General features: G+C 36.7%; 1 protein-coding gene across 8 annotated transcripts in view; it reads right to left on the reverse strand.

The window, feature by feature from the left end:
* WDFY3 (WD repeat and FYVE domain containing 3) overlaps positions 1 to 26,479 on the reverse strand; it is a 285,583-nt gene that overhangs the window by 128,922 nt on the left and 130,182 nt on the right. For 7 of the 8 annotated variants that reach the window (XM_055588993.1, XM_055588991.1, XM_055588987.1 and 4 more), the window contains 6 exons: positions 18,349 to 18,816; positions 17,294 to 17,395; positions 14,732 to 14,925; positions 8,913 to 9,370; positions 7,364 to 7,447; positions 1,897 to 2,074 (listed from right to left, as the gene is read on the reverse strand). In XM_055588993.1, coding sequence (XP_055444968.1) covers positions 1,897 to 2,074; positions 7,364 to 7,447; positions 8,913 to 9,370; positions 14,732 to 14,925; positions 17,294 to 17,395; positions 18,349 to 18,816 — 1,484 coding nt within the window. The remainder of the gene's footprint in view (positions 1 to 1,896; positions 2,075 to 7,363; positions 7,448 to 8,912; positions 9,371 to 14,731; positions 14,926 to 17,293; positions 17,396 to 18,348; positions 18,817 to 26,479) is intronic. The other variant, XM_055588990.1, reaches the window with a different exon arrangement.

The following is a 26,479-nucleotide window of genomic DNA, read 5'->3' on the forward strand; positions in this document are numbered from 1 at the left end:
CCATGTAATTCTGTGAACCTCTCTGGGTGTCCCTCATTGTGGAGAATCTTTTCACCATTAACCTAGAAGTTTTATTATCAGTGCTGTATGGATGGAGAAGTCCTCAGGCTACTGTAAGAATAAGACTGAAAACCAGAAGCAGGAGGCTTAAGCCCCAAACCTGAGAACACCAGAGAACTTCTGACTCCAGGGAACATTGATAAGAGATCATCCAAAAGCCTCCATATCTACACTGAAATCAAGTACCACCCAAGAGCCAATAAGTTCCAGAGCAAGACATACCATGCAAATTCTCCAGCAATGCAGGAACATAGCCCTGAGCTTCAATGTACAGGATGCCCAAAGTCACAACAAACCCACAGACAAAACTCACTACTAGACACTTCATTGCACTCCAAAGAGAAGAAATCCAGCTCCACCCACCAGAACACGGAGGCAAGCTTCCCTAACCAGGAAACCTTGACAAGCCACTTGTCCAACCCCACCCACAGGGAGGAACCTCCACAATAAAGAGGAACCACAAACTGCCAGAATACAGAAAGGCTACCTCAAACACAGCAATCTAAATAAGATGAAAAGGCAGAGAAATACTCAGCAGGTAAAGGAACATAATAAATGCCCACCAAACCAAACAAAAGAGGAGAAGATAGGGAGTCTACCTGAAAAAGAATCTAGAATAATGATAATAAAAATGATCCAACATCTTGAAAACAAAATGGAGTTACAGATAAATAGCCTGGAGACAAGGATTGAGAAGATGCAAGAAATGTTTAACAAGGACCTAGAAGAAATAAAAAAGAGTCAATTAATAATGAATAATGCAATAAATGAGATAAAAAACACTCTGGAGGGAACTAACAGTAGAATAACGGAGGCAGAAGATAGGATAAGTGAGGTAGAAGATAGAATGGTAGAAATAAATGAAGCAGAGAGGACAAAAGAAAAACGAATTAGAAGAAATGAGGACAACCTCAGGGACCTCTGGGACAATGTGAAACACCCCAACATTCAAATCATAGGAGTCCCAGAAGAAGAAGACAAAAAGAAAGGCCATGAGAAAATACTCGAGGAGATAATATTTGAAAACTTCCCTAAAATGGGGAAGGAAATAGTCACACAAGTCCAAGAAACCCAGAGAGTCCCAAATAGGATAAACCCAAGATGAAACATCCCAAGACACATATTAATCAAATGAACAAAGATCAAACACAAAGAACAAGTATTAAAAGCAGCAAGGAAAAAACAACAAATAACACACAAGGGGATTCCCATAAGGATAACAGTTGATCTTTCAACAGAAACTCTTCAGGCCAGAAGGGAATGGCAGGACATACTTAAAGTGATGAAAGAGAAAAACCTACAACCCAGATTACTGTACCCAGAAAAGATCTCATTCAGATATGAAGGAGAATCCTAAAGCTTCACAGACAAGCATTTTAACAAACTGTACTCTAAAACACTTGTCACTGAGTGAAAGTTGCTCAGTCATGTCCGACTCTTTGCAACCCATGGACCATACAGTCCATAGAATTCTCCAGACCAGAATACAGGAGTGGGTAGCCTTTCCCTTTTCCAGGGGATCTTCCCAACCCAGGGATCACACCCAGGCCTCCTGTATTACAGGCCGATTATTTACCAGCTGAGCCACAAGGGAAGCCCAACAGACAGACAGGCACGTGTATCACCTAACAAATAAACCGTACTCTAAGACATATGTTATTACTATTCATTAAAAAAAGTTAAGACTCAAATAGAAGAATCCTGTTTTTCCCCTTTATCTATTTCCGTATGTGACATAGAAAGGTTCTGTATCACTTTTTTGGCCCCATCCCCTTGCTTGTGCACTCACACCTTTCACTATTAAAGACAGGGAGGCACTAATATACACAAGCTTACTTCTGGCTGTGTCACTGACCCAACAGAGGCCAGAAGATCCAGCATAGCAAGCATGGCTCCAGGATGGATGATGACGGCATCAGAACTCGAGAGAGATGAAGTTGCCACGTGTGGTTTCAGGTCAGCAATGTTTTTAGGAGGGTAGACGGGGGGAGTAGAAACAGAATGATATGCGTGCCTGTGAAAAAGAAAGAAGGGTAATTGGGTATTTAATTTCAATCATAGTCTCTGTTCATTTTCTTCATCTTCTATTACTTTAAGGTTGGGAAATTAAAAAACCTATATATTATCAATTCTTAGTGAGTCACATACAGACAATTTCACTATCAATTCTTCTGGGTCTTATATGTTTTTACCATTTACTATTGGAATTGTTTCATTCAAGAATGGTGCATGATAACTAGTTGACACTGCTCTAAGGTATACTTGAAAGTTGCTACAAGAGTAGATCCTAAAAGTTCTCATCACAAGGAAAAGAAGTATTTTTTCCTTGAATCTATATAATGGATGTTAACTAAGCCATATGAATACACATGCTAAACTTACATAGTATAGTACATCAATTATATCTCAGTAAAACTGAAAGAAAACAAAGGAGAAAAAAAAAGGATAATATATGCACCAGAAGATATAAAGAACAGGTTAAATTACAGTGACTGAAAGCTCTAGAAACAACAAAGCTCTAGGAAAGATGACAATTCTGATAATTTATGATCAGAGTACAGGTCACACTAATCTCTCAGTGAGATTGTTTTCTTTTTAATTACCTATGTGTTTTTAAACTTTCCTTGAACCAAGGGCAATATAATCAAGAACAAACACGATCAAACAAGATGGCCTACTCTATAACTGGTTAAACTGAGTCAGGGTTGGCTTCAAATCCTGGTTCTGTGCATGTGCGCTCAGTCATGTCCGACTCTTTTGAGACCCCATAAACTTTAGCCTGCCAGGCTCCTCTGTTCATGGGATTTTCCAGGCAAGACTACTGGAGTGGGTTACCATTTCCTACTCGAAGGGATCTTCCTAACCCAGGGAAAGAAATTCCGTCTCTTGTGTCTCCTGGAATGGCAGGTGGATTCTTTACCAAAGCACCTTCTGGGAAGACTGGCTACCTGGCAATATAGGTATTAAGCATCAAGGGAGTTTTTCTTTAGGTTACTTAACACTAGATTCATCCTTTTTTTCAGAGAAGGAAATGGCAACCCACTCCAGTACTCTTGCCTGGAGAATCCCATGGATAGAGGAGCCTGGTGGGCTGCTGTCCATGGGGTTGCACAGAGTCGGACATGACTGAAGTGACTTAGCATGCATGTATGCATTGGAGAAGGAAATGGCAACCCACTCCAGTATTCTTGCCTGGAGAATCCCAGGAACAGAAGAACCTTGCAGGCTGCCGTCTATGGGGTTGCACAGAGTTGGACATGACTGAAGCGACTGAGCAGCAGCAGCAGCATCCTTTATTGCATTATCTTCCCTACCACTGAAAATATTCATCACAATTTTTTCAATCTTGGGATATGTCCCGAATACCCATTTCATCTCATCAATGATATCCTCCTTCTAGTTCATATTTTCTTCTACAATTCATGAATTTTGCACATTTTGTGTCTTGGCACAAGGAAACAGATGCTTGTGGCTTCGACCTATGGGAGCTCTTTGTTCCAGTGAATCGGTTTCGGCATAATTTGTCTAATGCTGAGCTCTGTCACCGAGAGCAGTGCAGTTTCAGCTCTCTGGCACAAGAGCAGCTTGGGAAACAGATGCTTTAAGTCACTGATTTAGTAGCAAAGAATTGGCACTGCCACAGTCTTTTTTTTTTTAAGTACCATTCTCTTTTTAACAGAGATTCTAGGAAAGTATTCAGCTTCACTTAAAAAACATGCTCTCCCCATTTATTTAAAGTCAGCATTATCCTCCACCTACTCATTTTTTTATTCTCTTTTTCTTTTTCTGTTTTTGTTCAGAAAGATTTAATTTCTAAACTTACTAAGGTAGATTTCTAAATGCTCATTACCAATAGGTATACTCCTCTTATGTTTCTCCCCTTATTCTTACTCTTTTCACTTGGAAAAAAAGTCCATGATTTCTCCACTGTGTAATAGGGACTCCAAACTGAAGAATTTCATAAAACTTGCTTTCATTACACACAAAAAGTAGCCCAAATGTGAGGGTAAGAAACATAGATTCTAATTGTATATTCTAATTACAGGTCTTCTCAAATTATTTCTGAGTTGCCTGATATAAATTAGAACTTAAATTATGGATATGTATAGCTAGCTAGGAAGAAGTCCTTTATGCCTTTGGAAACTGAACTCTTTACTAATATTGACTATTATAGTGGTAAACTTTCAATCTTTTATAAAAATATTCTAATGCAGGAATTACATTTATTCTTCTCAAACAAGAAAAATACTGTAAACATTGTAGAAATCTAAAACATGATATATATTAAGTAAGATGGGGTCTATCTTAATGGGCATTATATAACAATTAATTCTTACTAAGTCACTTAAGTATATCACAGGTATTAAATTACTTTCTAAATTTAGAGATTATGGTAAACTTATTAGACAGATAATTATCAAACAAGACCTAACCATTTACAAAGATAGGATAAAATGACATTTCAAGGTTTTGTTAATTTTTATGTTGCAGTTACTTTTAAGGCCTAAAGAAATTGCAATTTAACATTTCAATCTAAATTCTCATATACACCTAAGACTTCTCTACCTCTTTCAGGAATATATATTTAAATATTTAAATTCTGAATTTGCTTTACATCAATTATCATCAAGTGTGTACAGGCACTGAGTAACGGGAATCGTGTCTGAATGATAGCTAGTATTTGCCACTGTTTTCCATACAGAGTCTTGGTTACTATTTTATATTTTGTTTTCACTTCCTCTAACTCTGATTAGATACTGTTCAGCTACAGTTCTGTTTCATTATTCCTTCTGAATAATGAAAAAAACTACGCTTTTAGTTTTCCAAAATAAGTTTTCTTAGTTCTTCAACTCTTAAAATATTTAGAGAAGACTCTTGAAGCTTTTACATGCCAGACAAGTATCACAATTTCAAATTTTCCTTAGTATCTTAATCTCCACAAGCCATAAAACTAACACAATGTAGGTTTTCCTTTTTTGCCAAAAGAAAGAAAAAAAAAAGTTTTGTCACAAGAAAAAAGATCCCCATAAACTGATGTAATCTGAGATGTTCTTGAGATATTCTAACTTTGAAAGTTACTATGCTGTGAAATAAAAAGATTTCTTTCAGCTTATGATTTTTACCACTGAGCAAATGTATGTAACCTGACTAGAATGGCAACCTGAAAACGTCAACACTGATCTTATTATTAGTATGAATGGCACTGGGAACCCTTGAGGGTAACATCAGATTGTAAGCTGGATTAGAATTCTCATGAATAAGATACAACTCAAGCTACAGCTGTCAATTCAGTGACAGTCTCCCCTTAGGTCAAAGACAGGGCATCCTTACATGTAGCCGTCCTGCAAATGTTGACCAAATGTTTTTGATCTAAGGCCTTAAATAGAATAAAATGCTATTTTTTCCTTTGTCAAACTACTATTTAAATAAATAGTAAAATCTGATAAATTTTTAAATATTTGTTCCTTTAATCTGTGAATTTCTATTCCAAGTTTTTTGTAAATTCTGGTTAATATTTAATGACGTAAATGTTTTTAAACCCAGCAATTTTTAAGCCTTCATGTATGACAGAGTTGTAAATGTGATTTTTTTTAACTAATTAAAACTATTTGGTAATTGAAACTATTGTTCTAACATTTAGTAGTTTTGTGAGATAGTGGGCACACATGAATCTTCCAACACAAATAATATCTTTTATGCTATTTACTTTAACAATAGAAAAACACACTAGGTCAACTCAAACTGATTTTATAATTTCTTGAATTAAGAACTGCTCTTTAAAAAAATGGAAAAGTTTTTAAGTATAAGTACATTGAACAATGCTAAATTCCTTTATGAATATTCATGAGCTAATAGAAGAAAATGAGCTGTAAACTCCAGTGTACATTTAAGAGAAAAAGGAAAATATAAGCCCATATACCTAATGAATATTACTATTAAAATACATTAAAATACTAAATTTGTATAGTACTAAATTATCAACAACTCTATTCAACTTTCAAAACATGAACCACAGAAACAAAATTAAACAGCACAGCAGAACCTCAGGCTCATTTTTTAAAAGCCACAATGTGAGAATATTAATACAAGACCTAAGGACTAGTACTTGTTTATGAGGAAACAAGGGAAGGAAGAGATTTTGGTGCCAAGTGCACAGACTATGATCATTTTAAGTACAGGTTAAAAAATGGAATCTCAAATGAATCTTAACTATACTTCTGTCAATCAACTGCTGGTTCTTTATGTGTATGTGCTCAGTCGCTCAGTCCTGTCTACTCTTTGCGACCCTAGCCAGCCAGTCACGTTCAACTCTTTGCGATCCTAGCCTGGATAAAGGTATGATAAAGCCCATGGGATTTTCCCAGCAAGAATACTGGAGTGGGTTGCTATTTCCTCCTCCAGGGTTTCTTCTCGACCTAGGGATCCAACCCCAGTCCCTTGCACTGCAGGCAGATTTTTTAGCCCTGAGCCACTGGGGAACTTTACAGTCATAAGATTTAAGTATGAGGTAGACTACATCAGCTTAGAAAGAGATTTACACACAACTGATGAAAGCAGGAGCTAGGGTAGGGTTTTTTGTTCACTTTTTCAAAGGTTAGCCAGTTCAGTCTTCATAACAGCATCACATTTCAACTGGTTGAACCTGATTGAGAAAATACACATTTCCTCAGCCAAGGCTGGCATGTTCATTTTGGAGTAACACTAAAAACCAAAGAATGATCCCATGCACATTTAAAGTGAAAAGAAAAAGCAGAAAAGTATCCTACCTAAAGACACATTACATCATCTTTTCTAAATTAATATTAATAAAATACATGTTTGCTTTAAAAGGCACATTTTAGTCTACAGTTGGATGACAAAATTCTACATGTCCTTCATATCTTCATAGCATTAACACACTTTACTCTGACAAATATACTCAGCTGAAGCTGAAAATTTAAAAAACAAAGAACTCAAATAGAAAGGAAAAAAAAAATCGATCTGTTGCTGTTGTTTAGTGGCTAACTGGTGTCTGACTCTTTTGTGGCCCCATGGACTGTAGCCTGCCAGGTTCCTCTGTCCACGGGATTTCCCAGGTAATACTGGAGTGGGTTGCCATTTCCTTCTCCAGGGGATCCTCCTGACCCAGGGATTGAACCTGTGTCTTCTGCATTGGCAGGCGAGCTTTTTACCACTGAGCCATCAGGGAAGCTCCAAGTTATTCAATACAAAGCACGAAATCCACATTAATATATCATTAAGCACAGGAGAAAAAAAAAAAACCCAAGCAAACAAAGATGGACTGCTATTATTAGATCAGTACCTTTTCCTGGACAAAGCTGGAGTCCCCCAAGGAGAGGGAAGAGAAGACTCACTTGTCAGGCAAGGAGGGATGTGTTCTGCACGACTATAGACAACAAAACAGACAGGGAGGAGGTCAGAGAGGTTAGAGCAAAACACCAGGAGGGCAGCTGGTTAGTTTCACAAGCAATACCAGTAAAAGTTTAATAGGGAACAACCTCCATACTCAGCGGGAACAAGGAACAAGACTACAACACATGCACTGAGGGAAACAGAAAAGCATGCTTAATTAAGGCAGATGCTTATCCATCAAGGTTAACATTTAACATATTTGTTAAACAGACTGCTGTGGGCCTTGTTTTTTTTTTTTTTTTTTGGACAAAGCAAACTGAAAATAAGGTATGCTAACTAGGATAAGTTAGAAAACAAGGGAAAAGAGGTTGAACCTAAATATACAAATTTTAACTTTAAAAACATTTTATTCCCTGAATACTACACTCTCCCATGTCTTCTATAAGTTAACAATATATAACAATAAATATGCACGTTTATATTCAAGACAGGAAAAATTTGAAAACTTTTTTTTACATTACCTGTATTTTCTATCTAAATATTAAGGCCTAAGAAATATTAAGAAACAAGAAACATCTCAGTAGGTAGGTCAGAGTTGATCATTTTACAGTTAGGGATATAACAGAGTTACTTGCTTTATTGACAGGGACATTATATTAACAGAAACAGTTCATTTGTTTTATGAGATAAAACTATTGTAACTGTTAAAAGTGATCATGCTTGGGGAAAATGAGCAGCCCGATCACTCTTACATTAGTTTCAAAGTGAGAACTCGATGGAAAACACACTCCTGAAAATAAGGGATTTAGATAAAGCAGGCTTACGATCTTAGAATCCTAGATTTCCCTCAGATTTTATCTTGATATATTGTAATCGTTCATTTATGTGTTTGAATTTTTGTACTGAAGCTAAAGGATGGACACAAACAGAGAAGCCTTGTGCTCAACGGAACTCTCAACGCCTAGCATCGTCACGTGGCACGTGGTAGATGTTCATTAAGAAACTGTTTAATGAAGGAATAAGCAAATTAAACTCATAGACTCTTGAACTATCAGTATCTCCCAGGAAGACACATCACTTTTTGAGGATTATAAAATGTAGATTCTATGTTGAGACTACATCATCTGTCTGAAAATACATTAATCATAAACATGTTCTCCTCTTGATAATTAACATCAATTAAGTCTGGATGTACCTACTGTTCTTGAGGAAAAAGAGAACACAAGAAACACCACCATGAGAACTAAACGTCATAGAAATTGTTCTATTAGGCGCACTGAGAGCTTAACTCTAACCCTGGTTTGACAAATATTACACAGATGTCCGTGCTGAAAAGCTTAACATCAGGGCAACAGTAATGTTCACATATAAAGTGATAGATAAGTGAATGAGAGAGAAGATCCATGTGCTTTCTTTTTAACCTAAAATATAATTCAAACCTTAATGTTGAAGTCATACATAACACATCCTTAAATTCAGAGTATGGCGCAGAGTCCTACCTGTCAAAAGAATCTGTGGCTACTCTGTAGAGATAAATAAAGAGTTTACTGCAGTGCCGCAGAGTGGGTGACACCGAGTCCATCGAGATGACGTCTTCCTCTAAAAGTCTTTGAAATGGCTGAGTATTTGAAGGGAAGACATTCATGGGGCTGATCTTTCTTAGGTCTGAGAAGCAGCCAAGAAATCGAACGGCGTCTGCCAGCTTCTCATACTGAATCTCTGTTTTGAAGAAGTGTGAGTTGGCTGGCTCATAACGCATCGCTGCAGTCAGTGTGCAGAACACGGTGTGGAGAAGTTCAAACACGTGGCCCTGGCTCACTTTCTCCCACCCATTCTTGGGGGGTGCACTCAAAGACCTTTCCATAGCCACGAGCAAGGACGTAACGTACACAAAGCCTCCAACCTTCCTAAAGACTGTTCTGGAACGGTGACTTTCTCGAAGGACCGACAGGAGGGCCTACGGAGGACAAAAAAAACAACACAAACTTATAATTCAAATTAAAGAAAAAAAAAACGAACCCATACATGAATGTCCAAGGGGAATGCCATTCTGTGAATATCTGATAAGAGTATTTTTGTTATTTACCCAAAAAGCAATCTTATGAAGCATGTAAAATATTTTGCTAATTAAAAAATGCCATATTATAAGCAGGAGAAAATTTTAGAAAATACATCACATATTGCTTTTGATAGAATAATGGCCAACACCAAATCCTGGGTGAAAAAGCTTTTCCTATGTATTGGATGAATAAGGACATCAATGAAGTCATTTTTCATTTTTACAAAGTAATTTTGCTAAGTAGGTAAAATACATGTTCTAGTACAATATTACACAATCATGAAAACTTATGACTCTGTGTATATAAAATGATTTATTCTAGAAAGGATGAGAGAGATGATCAGGCAGCCAAGACCTGCAGTATTTCAATTCATATAAAATGACCATATCCTGATACTTTCGAAAAAGGAGTCACTTCATGGAGTTACTGGACATTCTTCTTTGCAGAGTGAACTACAGCCAGAGGGTTGAAAGCATGTTCATCCCCAGAATAGCTACAAGGCCAAACAGGTAAGACAATTTTTTATAGCTATCAGTAATCCTATGCATTGGACACTATTACTATATGAAGTGCCATACTTTTAACTGTGTTCATTATTAAAAATAACACATTATAAAATAACTAACCTTTTCTGGGGCACTTACTATGTACTGGTGGTGGTGGTTTAGTTGCTAACTTGTCTCTGACTCTTCGACCCGAGGGCCTGTAGCCCACCAGGCTCCTCTGTCCATGGGGTTTCCCAGGCAAAAACACTGGAGTGGGCTGCCATTCCCTCCTCCATGGGATCTTCTTGATCCAGGGATTGAACTCATTTGTGTCTCTTGCATTGCAGGAGGATTCTTTACTGCTGAGCCACCAGAGAAGCCCTGTATTAGGTACTTCTTTAAGTGCTTTAATACATTAGCTTACCTAACTTTCTAAATAATCTTATGCAATGGGCATTATTATTATCCACACTTCACAGATGAAAAATTGAGGCTTCATGTGGTTAAATAATTTTCCAAAGACCACACAGTTTATAACATTTCCTAGGTGGTACAGTGGTAAAGAATCTGCCTGCCAACCAGGAGACGCAAGAGAAGCGGGTTCGATCTCCACTCCAACATCCCATGGCAAGATCCCATGGACAGAGGAGCCTGGCGGGCTACAGTCCCTAGGGTCACAAAGAGTCGCATAGCTTATACAATGGCAGAGACAGGAGTTAAACTCAGGCAGTCTGATTCCTCTGACCATGCACTTAACCATGAAACTATACTGCCCCAGAGAACAATTCGAAATCTGTTTGCAGATTCACAGGCTCCTTTTCCCTGTTTCAGCAACTGAAATATAATATCATTATTTAGGAACCTAATATTATTTAAGACACAATTTAAATCTTCCCAGTTGTTACGTTTGAAAAGGTCATTTTATTTTTAATAGTATTTGAAGAAGGGAAAGACTAAATAGGCCTTTTTCAAGTACACTATTTTAGAAATTTTGAGATTTCATTGTACATACCTATACTTTATTGGAGAAGGAAATGGCAACCCACTCCAGTATTCTTACCTGGAGAATCCCATGGACAGAGGAGCCTGGTAGGCTACAGTCCATGGGGTAGTAAAGAGTCGGAAATGACTAAGCAACTAACATGCATATTTTATTATTTTAAAAAATTATAATGTGCAATCTGTACATGTAAATAAAATTTAGAAATACAGTGTAATCCTTTCGTTATTCAGCAACCAGTAAGTTTCCATTTTGTGTCTATATTTTCTCAAATTTAATAAACTATACTTGTAATACCAACTCATATTAACACAAGACTTCATAACGTTTTGATATTTTTAAGCATCATATAACCTAGCCTGAAGGCTAAATGCAAGGGCTTAGAGTTAGAACCCTTGGGTAGAAATTCTACTCCAACATTAAAAAGCATTTCACCATGGTCAGTTACTTAACCCTTCTACGCCAGTTTCCTCTTATGTAAAACCTAAACAATATTAATAACAACTTACTTCACAGGAAATACATGTAAAACTCTTAGCAAAGTGCCTAGCATAAAAGTTGATCAGCATCTTCAAATACACACTGGGAAAAACTGGACACGTGTTATTTTATATATGATGAAGTATGAGTTAAGAATCAAAGTATTATGTACAAAATCATATCAATGGTTAGAATTATGACAGGGGTCAGAAAAACAGTGCTTATTAATCCTTAGACCGAAAATAGTCTATGTTACATTCTTTTGGGTAAGTCCACCTCCTACTGCCTGAAAACTGCCATTCCTGGGCACTTCTGACATAATCACAGCATAATCTCAGTATCTGAAAATTTAAAATACCACGTATAAGCCAATATCCTTTTTAAGTCAATAATTAATGATAATGCAGTGAATACCAAAGTTAAAAGGAGCTGTAGGTCCTAGGGGGTTCATTAGACAGAATCATCAGCTATATATTACCCACATTTGCAAAAATCTAATGCTTAAACTTCAAATTTGTACATCAGCAGAATTATAAAATACGACATCTCATGGAATTTTGGCCTTGTTTCCAAATAATTACAAACTAAATCACATAGGTCTGTAGTTTTGTCAACCGAATGGAGGCAGTGAGAAGCAATGGATATCAACTGGAGAAAACTGGAAATAGTGGAGGACAGGGAAGCCTGGCATGCTGCCATGCATGGGGTCGCACAGTTGGACACAATTTCATGTCTGAACCATAACAACAAAGAGAAGCAATTCTGAGTGGAGCAAAAACGGAGATTGAAACTGGAATCCCAAATCTTCCTCTCTGTCTTCCAACACAACTTGATTCCCTTAAAGTGGTGGAATACTGGAGCCAGCTTATATTGGTCATAAGAGCCAACTCTTTTCTTTTTGGAATATTGCCTACCAGTTGTTTAAAAACATAACCATAATTAAAAATTAAGTTCTATAAATTAAAACCTGAATAAATTGTTTTAAAACCAAAAGTAGCAAATACTCAGAACTCAGTACTTATGATTTTCTGGATTTTATTATTTGTGCTCGTGAGATACTCTACCATGGGGTGGTAATGTACATCTCTTCTCAAGCCACATTCATTAACACATCAGTTGCCTGAAATAGGTCACAGCAGGAGTCCTCACTCCATGGGAATCGGTAAATGCTGCCCACTGGGACCCTTCTCTTGCCTTCCTCCAGCCTGAGGGAGGCAGTTATTACCACGTACTAGAACAACACTGCTTTACAATTACAGATCAGTCAGTTGCCTCTATCTACCAATATTTTAGAAATCGAACTATAATGGTATCAAGAAAGGAGGAAAATGTATGCTTAAAAACTTGGCAACCTTAACAGCTTTTGAGGGCACTTGTATTTTCCCAGGCGATCCCTTCAAATACACAGATTTTCCCCAATATTGATAAGCATGTAGATTTCCTCCTTGTCTAAGAGATAAATTAATCATGCTTAAAAATTAAAATGCATATGCAAAACTGTCATACTCAAAACAGAATAAAACATACAATAGCACAAAGATAAAAACCACAAACTTCTCATTACTGATGAGAAGCATAAAGCAAAAGTTTAATAAAAGAAATGTATGATTGTAGAAGGCAGCTATACTTCCTGTCATGTCTGTGGCAGGAAGAGGGCAGGGGTCTCAGGAGAGGAAGTCAGAAGGAAAAGAGACAGTGGGCATTCCAAGGGCTCTTGGAGGCCAGGTTAGAGACACTGGCTTTTCTTCAGCTATTGTTATTTTGACATTATTTTACTTTTTTATAGTTAAATTCATTTATTTTTAATTGAATAGCAATTGCTCTACAATATTGTGTTGGTTTCTGCCAAACATCAACATGAGTCAGTCATAGGTATATCTACGTCTCTTCCCTCTTGAACCTAACTCACATCTCCCTCTGCATCCCTCCTCTCTGAGTGGTTACAGAGCCCTGGTTTAAGTTTCCTGAGTCACATAGCAAATTCTCACTGGCTATCTATTTTACATATGGTAAATGTATATGTTTCCATGTTACTCTCTCCATACATCATACCCTCTACCTCCTCCCCCATCCCAACTGCATCCATAAGTCTGTTCCATGTCTCCTTTGCTGCCCTGCATATAGGTTCATCAGTACTGTATTTCTAGATTCCATAAATATGTGTTAATACATGATATTTGTTTTTCTCTTTCTGACTTCACTCTGTATAATAGGCTCTGGCTTCATCTACCTCGTTAGAATTGACCCATATGCATTCCTTTTTTTATAACTGAATAATATTCCATTGTATATATGTACCACAGCTTCTTTATCCATTCATCTGTCCTAATTTTTTAAGGAATCTGCATACTGTCTTTCATAGTGGCTATATCATCAATTTACATTCCCACCAACAGTGCAAGAGGATTTCTTTCTCTCCACACCTCCTCCATCATTTCTTGTTTGTAGATTTTTTGATGATGGCCAGTATTCTTGCCTGGAAAATCCCATGGATGGAGGAGCTGGTAGGCTATAGTCCATGGGGTTGCAAAGATTGGACACGACAGAGTGACTTCACTTTCATTTTCATTCTCACCTGTGTTAGGTGATATCTCACTGTAATTTTGATTTGCATTTCTTTAATAATGAGTGATATCAAGCATCTTTCCATGTGTGTATTACCCACTTGTACGTCTTCCTTGGAGAAATGTCTGCTTAGGTCTTCAGCCCACCATATGATTGGATTGTTTGTTTTTCTGATATTGAGTTGTAAGAGCTGCTTGTATATTTTGGAAATTAATCCATTGTCAGTTGCTTCTTTTGCTATTATTTCCTCCCATTCTGAAGTTTGTCTTTTCATTTTGTTTATAGTTTTCTTTGTTGTGCAAAAGTTTTTAAGTTTAATTAGGTCCCAGTTGTTTATTTTTGTTTTTATTTCCATTCCTCTGGGAGGTGGGTCATAGAATATATTGCTGTGATTTATGTCACTGAGTGTTCTGCCTATGTTTTCCTCTAAGAGTTTTATAGTTTCTGATCTTACATTTAGGTCTTTAATCCATTTTGAGTTTTATCTTTATGTTTGGTGTTAGAAAGTGTTCTAATTTCATTCTTTTACATGTAGCTGCCCAGTAGCATGTAATGATGAGACTATCTTTGACTCATTATATATTCTTGCCTCCTCCTTTGTCATATTTTGACATAATTTTAGACTTGAAGAAAAATCACAAGGATAGTTCATAATAGTTCTCAGTCATTTAACAATCGCCACAGATTTTAGTAGTAAAAATTGTTAAGAACACACTTCTCAAACTTACTCTGAGGATGTCGGTCTTGAGCTGCAGCTCTGTGGGTGGGGCCGAGTGCATCAGTCCCAGAAGCGTGCCCATGTCATCGTCCCCATTGGGGGACAGCACCAACTGCTGGATCATCATCAGGGCATGCTGCCGACACTGTGGGTACCTCACTATATTATGCGCACATCTTGCGCCTCCAAATTCTCGAAAAATTCCTTGGAGGAGGGAGACAAAACAACAACACAGGTTAACTTAAAACATTCTAAGTCAGACGAACTCAAATCTGATCCATTTGTAGAAAGAGTAACTTAAAAGAAGCCACATAAAACCTACCCAGCAATTTTACCTCTTAAAGTAAAATACAAAATCTCCTTTTAAATTTACAATTACAGTAGAAAACTGTGGGACGTCAGCAAAGGCATATACAAATTTCCTCTAGGCTTCCTTTATGCAAGAATGCCCTGATACGTTCCACATGCCCAATTTCTCCAAATCTCAACCATTCAGAAATTTCGTAGGTGGTTACCAAAATAACCAGTATTTTTATGCAGAGGCTTTACCAAGCGATACTTGAAATCAGTTTAGTAAAAGGCTTTTAGATGAACAATATTGCAAATAAATGAGATTTAAACTGAAAACAAGGCTTCCAAAATAGTAGCAAGAAAAAAGGGAATAAGTTATTCTTACAGTGAAAAAAATTATAAGGAATCAAACATTTTAAGTTGGTAGAGGACACAAAAATGACAAACTCATAATACTGTAAATCAACTGTACTCTAATAAAAATGTTAAAAAAGAGATAAAGGTGGCTGAGCCCCTATTCATTAAAAAAAATAATAAACTCTATAATAGAAAGCATTGGTTGCTGTACTGTTCCAAAGGCTTTATGTAGACTGACTTATTTAATCTCCTCATCCCTTACCTGCTTACAGATAAGCATACGAGACATGCAGAAGTTGAGTAAGGTGTCAGGTCAGTGATACAGAGAGCAAGCAGCCAGCAGAATGTATGTCTCTATAGCCCTGTTCTATAGCCTGTGCTTTTGACCATGGATGATACTGTTCTTACATCAAATACCATCTTCAAGTATAAAAAAAACACATAGACCAAGTGATCCAAATTATCAGTTAGTATTTCCTCCAAAGTAATAGCATTCTATCCTTTATGCTTTTAGAGTACCTCGTATATGCCACTAATATAATAGCTCATATTAAACTGTCTTAGCTTTATTTGTTTAAAAGCAGGAGTGATATTTTATAAATACAGTTGGACTGTTCATTTCAGTTCAGTTGCTCAGTTGTGTCCAACTCTTTGCCACCCCATGGACTGCAGCACATCAGGCCTCCCTGTCCATCACCAACTCCTGGAGTTTACTCAAACTCATATCCATTGAGTCAGTGATGCCATCCAACCATCTCATCCTCTGTCGTCCCCTTCTCCTCCCACCCTCAATCTTTCCCAGCATCAGGGTCTTTTCAAATGAGTCAGCTCTTCGCATCGGGTGGCCAAAGTATTGGGGTTTCAGCTTCAACAACAGTCCTTCCAATGGACTGTTCATTAATGACAGGTTAAAAAAAGGATTAAGGAGAAGTTGAAATTAAAGATAAAGCAAAAGTAAAGTCAAGTCACTCAGTCATGTCCAACTCTTTGCAACCCCATGGACTTGTAGCCTACCAGGCTCCTCTGTCCATGGGATTTTCCAGGCAAGAGTACTGGAGTGGGTTGCCATTTCCTTCTCCAGGGCATCTTCCCGACCCAGGGATCGAACCCAGGTCTCCAGCATTGCAGACAGATGCTTTACCGTCTGAGCCACCAGGGGAGCCCAAAGATAAAGCAAAAGATTTACTAAATCCATTTTTCCCCTGGGAGAAGCAAGTTTTATTCTTTTCAGTATTTCCCTAAGGTTGTAACATTATAATACTCTGATTTGAATTACTGAATAATTAAGAAAATCACAATGTGAAGCAGATGTTTCAGGAAAATATTTAAATAAAGTTATCTGACGAAGAGTCTGCACTATATAAGTAAACAAACAGAAAAAGAATATTTCAAACACAAGGCATATTATAAAAAGCAATAAAACCATAAGAATACATTTTGAAGTAATAATGCTGCTGCTAAGTCACTTCAGTTGTGTCCGACTCTGTGCGACCCCATAGATGGCAGCCCACCAGGCTCCCCCGTCCCTGGGATTCTCAAGGCAAGAACACTGGACTGGGTTGCCATTTCCTCCTCCAATGCATGAGAGTGAAAAATGAAAGTGAAGTCACTCAGTCGTGTCCGACTCTTAGCAACCCCGTGGACTGTAGCCCACGAGGCTCCTCCATCCATGGGACTTTCCAGGCGAGAGTACTGGAGTGGGGTGCCATTGCCTTCCCCAAAGTAATAATAATATTATATATTTTATCATTCATAAATTTAGGAAGGTCAAAAGTATTACATGTCTAGAGATGGGATAGTACCATCACTGAATCAATAGAATTTTCTCTAAGTGCCAAGAGCATCTCAGAAGAATCATTAGAGAAGATATAACCACAGGTACTATCTTACCAGTGCACTTGCTAGAAGCAGCTTCTCTAATTACCTGCATTTGTGTTTGACCCTTGAAGAAGCACTGTCAAAGTCTCCATGACTAACAAAGCCAGGTGTTTTTGGTCTTCAAATGAACTATTATTTCTTGAGTCCCCTAGGAAAAAGAATCAAAGGTCCGAATCACAAAACTTGTCAGCTTCTTTCTTTCTGGATTTAGGTTTCTTAAAACAAATTAAAATTTTATTTCTATTAATTTTACCACTAATACAAATGACACAGTATTGGGTTGGCCAGAAAGTTCATTTGGTCTCTTCCACAAGATGTTAAAACTCAAACAAACTTTTGGGCTGACTCAATATAACTTTTAAAAAAATGATACATATGCCTAAACTACCAGCTACCAAAAGTAAAGTCAATGTTTATAGATGTTATTTTGGTATGGCTAGAAAGCTACAGTTATCTAAAAAATACTAAAAGGAAAAATGACAAAGTAAAATGTATCCTTCTCACAAATGCTTTCCTAATCAAAGAAGTGTCAACAAAGAAGAATGCTAGGTTTTAATACACCAAAGAGGAAAAAAAAGTTTGTAAGTAGTACTGTTTATTCAATTTAATTCATTCAACACATTTAATACTAAGTGCCAGACACTACTATGTTTTTATCAGAAAGAACAAAGAACATCAAATTTAAGGTACTTAATATATATGTGCATAAATATCACTAAAAAGATATACTAAACTAATGTGCTGTCTATAATTAATAAACACTTTGAGGCACCTGAACATCCCAATTGTTTCTAGAAGCTTTCTGTTTTTCCCTAACAAAGTAGAAGACACTAATTATGTGGATCATAAATGGTTTCCTCAGTTTTACCTTAAATTCTCTTCCACCATGACATATTTGTCTCCTCCCCTGCCTTTTCCTAATTCTCTAACAGAGGTTGAGTGAACAAATTTTAACTTGTGGGAAATATTCACAAGGATGTCACAATTATGCACATTATCAAGTAATTCAAATCCATAACCAAATGAAAGACAAAACATGAACAAAACACCCTGCCCAAACTCCTCTGCCAAAGAGAATTAAAAGTAGGGAAAATGCTTTACCTTGTTCATTTAGTGCCTGAGTTGGATCCTTCAAGAGGGCAGCATATTTGTGCAAAAGGTTTACCATGACCTCCAAAAGGCCCACCTCCCTGAACACATCTTTAAATATGTAGTCATGTCGTGTAAACTTAAGAAGTGTTTTCATTGCGATAATGCTACAGTGATAAGAAGAGCTAGACTTTAAGAGGATGCTAACACTAATAAGTTCTTTACAAGGGATATAATTTAAGCTAAAAACAACAAACTCCAACATCTCGAAGTACTTGTTTTGTACTTCTGGGAGTTTAGAAATTTTTTCTGCAAACTGTGACAGTGTGTGCTGTGATTCGAGGATGAAATAGTTGGCGTTGTCGGCCATGTAAATATTTGTGATGGCATCGAGAATGATGTGGGCGAGGAAGTTGGTTTTTGCTTTTAAAAATGCATTCTGAAGAACTGCAAAGGCCTGGATGTTTCTCACACTGTGACCTAAAGTAGAAAACCAGAACACAAAAGTAGGTGTTATATGATATTTTCATCATGGCAAAGTAATCTATTTAAGCAGATGATGAACTGTAATATTTATCATCTATTCACTAAGAACACTTCCTGTTTTCACAAAAGGTCTTCTTTTTCTTCATCAGGTTCAGTCATTTAATTAAAAATGAATAATATTGATTAAGCTTTTAATGCAGTATTATCAATATTCTGATTCCAGAAGAGTATACACTGAAACATCAGACGGTTTTCAAAAGAATAAAGCAAATTATATAGGTCTAGGCTTCAGAGTTTGGAAATGTGCAGGAGTGTTGCTTTTTACTATCTGTAACATTGTCCTTGACCATAAGGACAGTTACCTCTCAATCTGAAAAGACTTTTAGGCTGAAGAGAAAAGCAAGAATGGCAGCAGGAAACTGAAGGGGAAAATATCCTTGAGTTACAGCTTTCCATTTTTAATTACAACACTACAGCTTTCATAAATTTTAATTTGGAAATTGTTTCAAGCCACAAGTACAATTTCCTTACATATACATTTGTTAAAGCAATTTATGGCCAGCTACTAGCTATATTTATAAATACCTGATTTTCAAACACATCAGCTGGAAAAATATATATATATACAATAGCTCTTATAAGGCAAATCACTGAAAATACCTGTAAATAAATTAACATAGAAAGTATACAAGGCAAATGAAACCAAGCCTTTGCCTACAAAAATTGTCCTCAGGTTCACAACCATTAGGAATATACAGCATTTGCAAGAGTGATCAAAATATTAACACAGTGCCTTACAGAATAAGATGGATTTTTGAAAGACGATGAACACAGAACTAGGAAAAATAATAAAAGGGGTTAGAAAGACTGCTCAGACATTGTGGCTTGGACATTATCTGAAAAGGCAAAGATTAAAAAATCTCTTCAGAATATATATATTTTTTAACTTTCTGTTTGTTTATAACATATAAACTTATTCCATATGTGGCAAATGCCAAATCTTTATTTCCAGTTCCTTATTAATTTTATGCTTGTTCTTATTAAGGATATCGCTAACTTTTTATTACCTGCAGGTAGTTAAAAACCAAGCTTAGAATGATGAACATACAAATGCAAAAATCTGACTACATGTGACAAATAAGGTTAAAGAATACCTCTAATCAATATTTTGCATCTTTTAGCTATGTGACAATATCAATTCTCACCTTTAAGAAAAGAGTTTAAAGGAGATGAACTTGATGTAATGTGAAAAAATTGGATCTTTTCAAGTTTCATTTTCATTATCTGTTTTTTTCTTTAAAACCTAATTTTAAGTTGTCACTGACAAAAGATAAGGCACATTACCAACCAACCTCAAACGGGCTTCCCTGGTGGCTCAGACGATAAAGAGTCTGCCTGCAATTCAGGAGACCCAGGTTTGATCTCTGGGTCAGAAGATCCCCTGGAGAAGGGAATGGTTACCCACTGTAGCATTCTTGCCTGGAGAATTCCATGAACAGAGGAGCCTGGAGGGCCACAGTCCATGGGTCACAAAGAATCAGACCCAACTTAGCTATTAAGCACGCAGCACATATACAATGAAACTAAACAGAATCTAATAATATGGCTTTCTATCAGGAAAAATATCTAAAGGAATGACTGAATTATAATTCCAAAACTAGTGGCATACAAATTTGAAGTTTATATTAAATGCTGATGATATCAGGAGTAGCTATTTAGGACTGTCATAGCCATTAAATTACTACAATATTTAATTTGAGAAAGGGAGAATACTTAGATCTAAAGGATGATTAAAAAGGCTGCTCTATATAAGATAAGAAAATCCCTTAAATATTGACACATATGTGCTCTAATAATTTAATTAAACAGATGCATCCTGTATAAGTTTCAAAATTTGCATTAGCTGATTAAAATCTATTTGGCACACAAATAACTAAAATAAGAGTAAAGTAAGGAAGTCATTACAAAAAATGACAATCACCGTCTCATTACTCTCAAGCCTATACAAGCAGAAACAAAAGAAATGAATTATTCTAGGTTTAGAAAAATAAGGGTATATATAAGAAAGAACAGAGCTTTCCTATATTCAGAATCTAATGTAAAATGTAAAAGTTTATGTTTGAAAAAAGAGCCTAAATGGTACAAGCATAAGCAAAATGCAAAATGAAATAAGAATAAAGAAATGCAGACACTCATTTAGTAAACACACTGAATACTGTTTTTCAGATTCCAGGTCACGGGAGTTACGATTCCACGCAACACTGAGAGGATAGTGCTGAGGAACAGAAATGAATAGAAAGGTCAGCAGTTAAAAAGACACCTATATAAACATCTCTCCCACCTCCTTCCCTATCCCACCCCTCTAGGTTGTTACCGAGTCCCAGTTATGGCTGATTCATGTTGATGTTTGGTAGAAACCAATGCATGCTGTAAAGCAATTATCCTTCAAATAAAAAATAAATAAATAAATAAAATTTGAAAGAAAAAAAAAAATGATACTTAAAAGAGATCTCCCTAGTGGTCCAGTGGTTAAGAATCCACCTTTCAATGCAGGGGAGATGGGTTCATTCCCTGGTTGCAGAACTAGGGTCCCATATACTATGGAACAACTAAGCCTGAGCTCACGACCAGAGAGTCTATGTGCCTTAAATGAAGATCCACAAGATGCAATTAAGACCCAATGCAGCCAAATAAGTGAATTATTAACAAACAAAAAGACACCTATGGTAATCCAGGTGAGTAATCTCTAGAGCCTCAACTAAGGTGGTGGCAATAGGGCTGTTACCAGAGGAAGAAAACTAACAAACGTTTAGGAAGTATAAGACATAAAATAACGAACAAATTATACATGTCAGTGACCAATCAGAATGGTGCCTGGCTGTAAACAATCCTCCGGGTTCTACTCCTGCAAGCCAACTGAACATGAGCCCTGGCCACATCTGCATCCATGATAGAACCAGCATAGATAAAAATCCCTTCAAAGTAATCCTGTGATGAACAATGCAGGACACTTTGGTTACTAGTGTGAACAAAAATGAAGAAAAGGAAAAATACATTATCCTTTTACATTGCCTAATATGTCATGAGAATTGATGTGTTATGAGAAAACATTTGTAATGGTGAAGTTACAGAAGAGTGCTGAAAAAGATAGGTATGGTCTTTTTTTATGAAGAGACATATTCTCTATTAAAACATGTATTTAAAACACTGTGTTTAGGGAACAAATGTGGAAGCTATAGAGAGTTCTGAATTACAGAGTACAACCTTGCAAAGATGTTACTAGCATAGTAAAGGTAAAAAAAAAAAAACCACCATGGAGTGGTTACTAAACAGGACTACTCCATTTTTCTTTGATTTTCTTCTTTTGAAAAAAAAATCTATCGGCTGGTGAGGATAAAAAGGTTTATAAAGCTTCTACTATATAGAAACAGGAATCATTTTTAAGCTTTTACACAAACAGATACATTTACCAACTTCACTAATAACTCAGTTTACTTTTTTCTTTTAAATTTTATATTTCTATATTGTTTCACTTGATCTAAAATCAGCAATAAAAATAAGGTAGCTAAATTGTATCCATGTATACAGCAACATAAGGTAGGTATATTCATGTTTTCTCTTTTAAAAGTAATTATCACTGAATGGGTAAAAAGTCCTTGGTAACAGGAATTTTCTTTTCATAAATAATGAAAGGGAAACCAGTGAAGTTGAAGAAAGCATGCCCCAAAGTAGCCTGAAGAAATAATGGACAAAAAGTAAGATAAATAGTATCAACTATATCAATATGCCAGCAAATTTGAAAACTCAGCAGTGGCCACAGGACTGGAAAAGGTCAGTTTTCATTCCAATCCCAAAGAAAGGCAATGCCAAAGAATGTTCAAACTACCGCACAATTGCACTCATCTCACACACTAGCAAAGTACTGCTCAAAATTCTCCAAGCCAGGCTTCAGCAATACGTGAACTGTGAACTTCCAGATGTTCAAGCTGGTTTTAGAAAAGGCAGAGGAACCAGAGATCAAATTGCCAACATCCGCTGGATCATGGAAAAAGCAAGAGAGTTCCAGAAAAACATCTATTTCTGCTTTATTGACTATGCCAAAGCCTTTGACTGTGTGGATCACAATAAACTGTGGAAAATTCTGAAAGAGATGGGAATACCAGACCACCTGATCTGCCTCTTGAGAAATTTGTATGCAGGTCAGGAAGCAACACTTAGAACTGGACATGGAACAACAGACTGGTTCCAAATAGGAAAAGGAATACATCAAGGCTGTATACTGTCACCGTGCTTATTTAACTTCTATGCAGAGTACATCATGAGAAACGCTGGACTGGAAGAAACACAAGCTGGAATCAAGATTACCGGGAGAAATATCAATAACCTCAGATATGCAGATGACACCACCCTTATGGCAGAAAGTGAAGAGGAACTCAAAAGCCTCTTGATGAAAGTGAAAGTGGAGAGTGAAAAAGTTGGTTTAAAGCTCAACATTCAGAAAATGAAGATCATGGCATCCGGTCCCACCACTTCATGGGAAATAAATGGGGAAACAATGGAAACAGTGTCAGACTTTATTTTTGGGGGCTCCAAAATCACTGCAGATGGTGACTGCAGCCATGAAATTAAAAGAAGCTTACTCCTTGGAAGGAAAGTTATGACCAACCTAGACAGCATATTCAAAAGCAGAGACATTACTTTGCCAACAAAGGTCCGCCTAGTCAAGGCTATGGTTTTTCCTGTGGTCATGTATGGATGTGAGAGTTGGACTGTGAAGAAGGCTGAGCGCTGAAGAATTGAGGCTTTTGAACTGTGGTGTTGAAGAAGACTCTTGAGAGTCCCTTGGACTGCAAGGACATCCAACCAGTCCATTCTGAAGGAGATCAGCCCTGGGATTTCTTTGGAAGGAATGATGCTAAAGCTGAAACTCCAGTACTTTGGCCACCTCATGCGAAGAGTTGACTCATTGGAAAAGACTCTTGCTGGGAGGGATCGGGTGCAGGAGGAGAAAGGGACGACAGAGGATGAGATGGCTGGATGGCATCACTGACTCGATGGACGTGAGTCTGAGTGAACTCCGGGAGTTGGTGATGGACAGGGAGGCCTGGCGTGCTGCGATTCATGGGGTCGCAAAGAGTCAGACATGACTGAGCAACTGAACTGAACTGATATCAGAATATACACAGCTCCTACTTACAAACAGTCCAAACCAAAGAGTTAAAATTTGTAAATGACCATCCTTGCTTCATTCTGCCAATGTTACATAAAACAGCACTGTCACAACCATATTTCCTCATTTCCATTCCTGTGAAAAGACCGTCATCTCCTCTATAAACTAACAACACGCAATCCAAAATGAAGTAACAGAAAGTTTTATCTACATTATAAAAAAAAATATTTAGGAATAAATTTAAGAACAAGAAGGAAAGTTCTTTACAATGGACATTTATAAAACATTGCTAAGAGAAAATACCAGGACCTAAATAAGTGAAAAGCTGTATACTCATGAATTGGATGATGCAATGTTGTTAAGATGCCAATTCTCCCCATATTTGTCTACAGGTTCAATGTACTTCCCAATAAATATCTCAGCAGGCTTTTTCTGTTTTCAATAATCAACACAAAGATTACTAAATTTATGTGGAAGTTCAGAAGACCTAGAATAGCCAAAATAATTTTGAAAAGGAAGAACAAACTTGGACAACTTAAATGATTCCATTTCAAGACTTTAAAGATATGGCAACCAAAACTGAAGCAGCGTTGGCTTCAGGACAGACACATTAACGCAGCAGAATTGAGAAGAGTTCCAGATAAATAGTTATACAATCTTTTCGACAAAGAGTCCTAGCACATGTGCATATCTGTACTGGGAAAACAAATAAACCTTACTTCCAGCCATATACAAAAATTAACTTAGAATGTATCACAGACTTTAACGTAAGAGTTAAAAATGTGAAACTCCTAGAAGAAACCAGGAGTAGATAATTGTGAATGTGGGTTAAGTAAGATTTCTTAAATATGAGGCAAAACCCATAAAGTATTTCAAAAGTGCTAAACTGGACTTCATCAAATTTAAAACTTTTGGTCTTCAAAGATACTACCAAGAAAAGAAAAGGCATGTCAAGATTAAGAGAACATACTTAGGACTTATCCAGAATATCTAAAGAACTCTAAAAATTCCAATAAAACCAACAAAGCTATCAAACACTGGACACAGAGATCTGAACCAAAGTCGAGACACAGACAGCAAATAGGAATATGAAAAAAGCTTGAAATAATTTAGAAAAAAGTAAAAAAAAAAAACCCAAAACCCAACATATACTATTACATACTCAAATATCTAAAATTAAGGTTAACACCACCAACTGTTTTTGAGACTATAAAACAAATTCTCATTACATAGCTGATGTGAATGCAAAATGGGACAGCCACTTTAGAAAACAGTTTGGCAGTTTCTCATAGAGTTAAACATATATTTACCATATGAATCAGCAATTCCACTGCTTGGTTACCACCCCAAAGAAATGAAAATGTATGTCCACACAAAGACTTAAAAGTTTTATACAAATGTTCCTAACACTTTATTCATTATAGTTAAATAAACATCATCAACTGGTGAATGGATAAACAACTGCAGGATATTTAAACAATGATATACTATCCAGTATTAAAAAAGAGCTTCAGATATATCCAATAACATGGAGAAATACTAAAGTCAGATACACGAAACTACGTAATTTAGGAGTCTAGTTTACGTAATTCTAGAAACAGCAAAACCAAAGTAGATCAGTGGTTACCAGGGTAAGGGGGTGATGAGAGGGGACTGAATATAAAATGGAACAAGGAAACTTTTAGATGGATTAGTTCAGTCAGTTCAATCAGTCGTGTCCAACTCTTTGCGACCCCATGGACTGCAGCACGCCAGGCTTCCCTGTCCATCACCAACTCCCGGAGCTTACTCAAACTCATGTCCACAGAGTCGGTGATGCCATCCAACCATCTCATCCTCTGTCTTCTCCTTCTCCTGCCTTCAATCTTTCCCAGCATCAGATTTAGATGGATGGAATATTCCCTATCATGATCATGGTGGTGACTGCACAACCACAAATATTTACCTAAACTCAAACCCAACACTTGAAAAGGATACATTTTAATATATGCAAATTATACCTCAATACTGCTGGCAAAAACCCCCCATATTTCATAATCTCTTTATGTGAAATAAAACCATTAATATCTCCTTGAGTCTAAACAAGCCATAAAAAAGATAATTTTGAGTCATAAATGAAACTCAGAATGATCCAATTTGATCTATTCATTTTAGAGAATATTACATCTATGTTTCTGAAGAAGCTGATATTTAGAAAGGTTATGCCACTTATGGGTAACCTGGGTTTTGACTCAGGGCAACGTCCCTTCTAGTTGATCTTGTTTTCATAGACATATGTCGCTGAATTCTCAAAATAATCCCTAGAGGTGCTAGGTTATATGTGAATTATCCCTGTTACAGATGAGATAAAATCAGGCAGAAATATGAGGAAGGTTAATTTAGCTGCATTAATTCTCTCATTACAAAATTACACTACTGTGTAACTAAATATTATCTCAGTGTCACAATCAGATTGATTAACCAAATAAAATAATGAAACCTAAAATA

The sequence above is a fragment of the Bubalus kerabau genome, chromosome 7, assembly GCF_029407905.1.
Source record: "Bubalus kerabau isolate K-KA32 ecotype Philippines breed swamp buffalo chromosome 7, PCC_UOA_SB_1v2, whole genome shotgun sequence".
In the NCBI taxonomy this organism is placed as follows: Eukaryota; Metazoa; Chordata; class Mammalia; order Artiodactyla; family Bovidae; genus Bubalus; species Bubalus kerabau.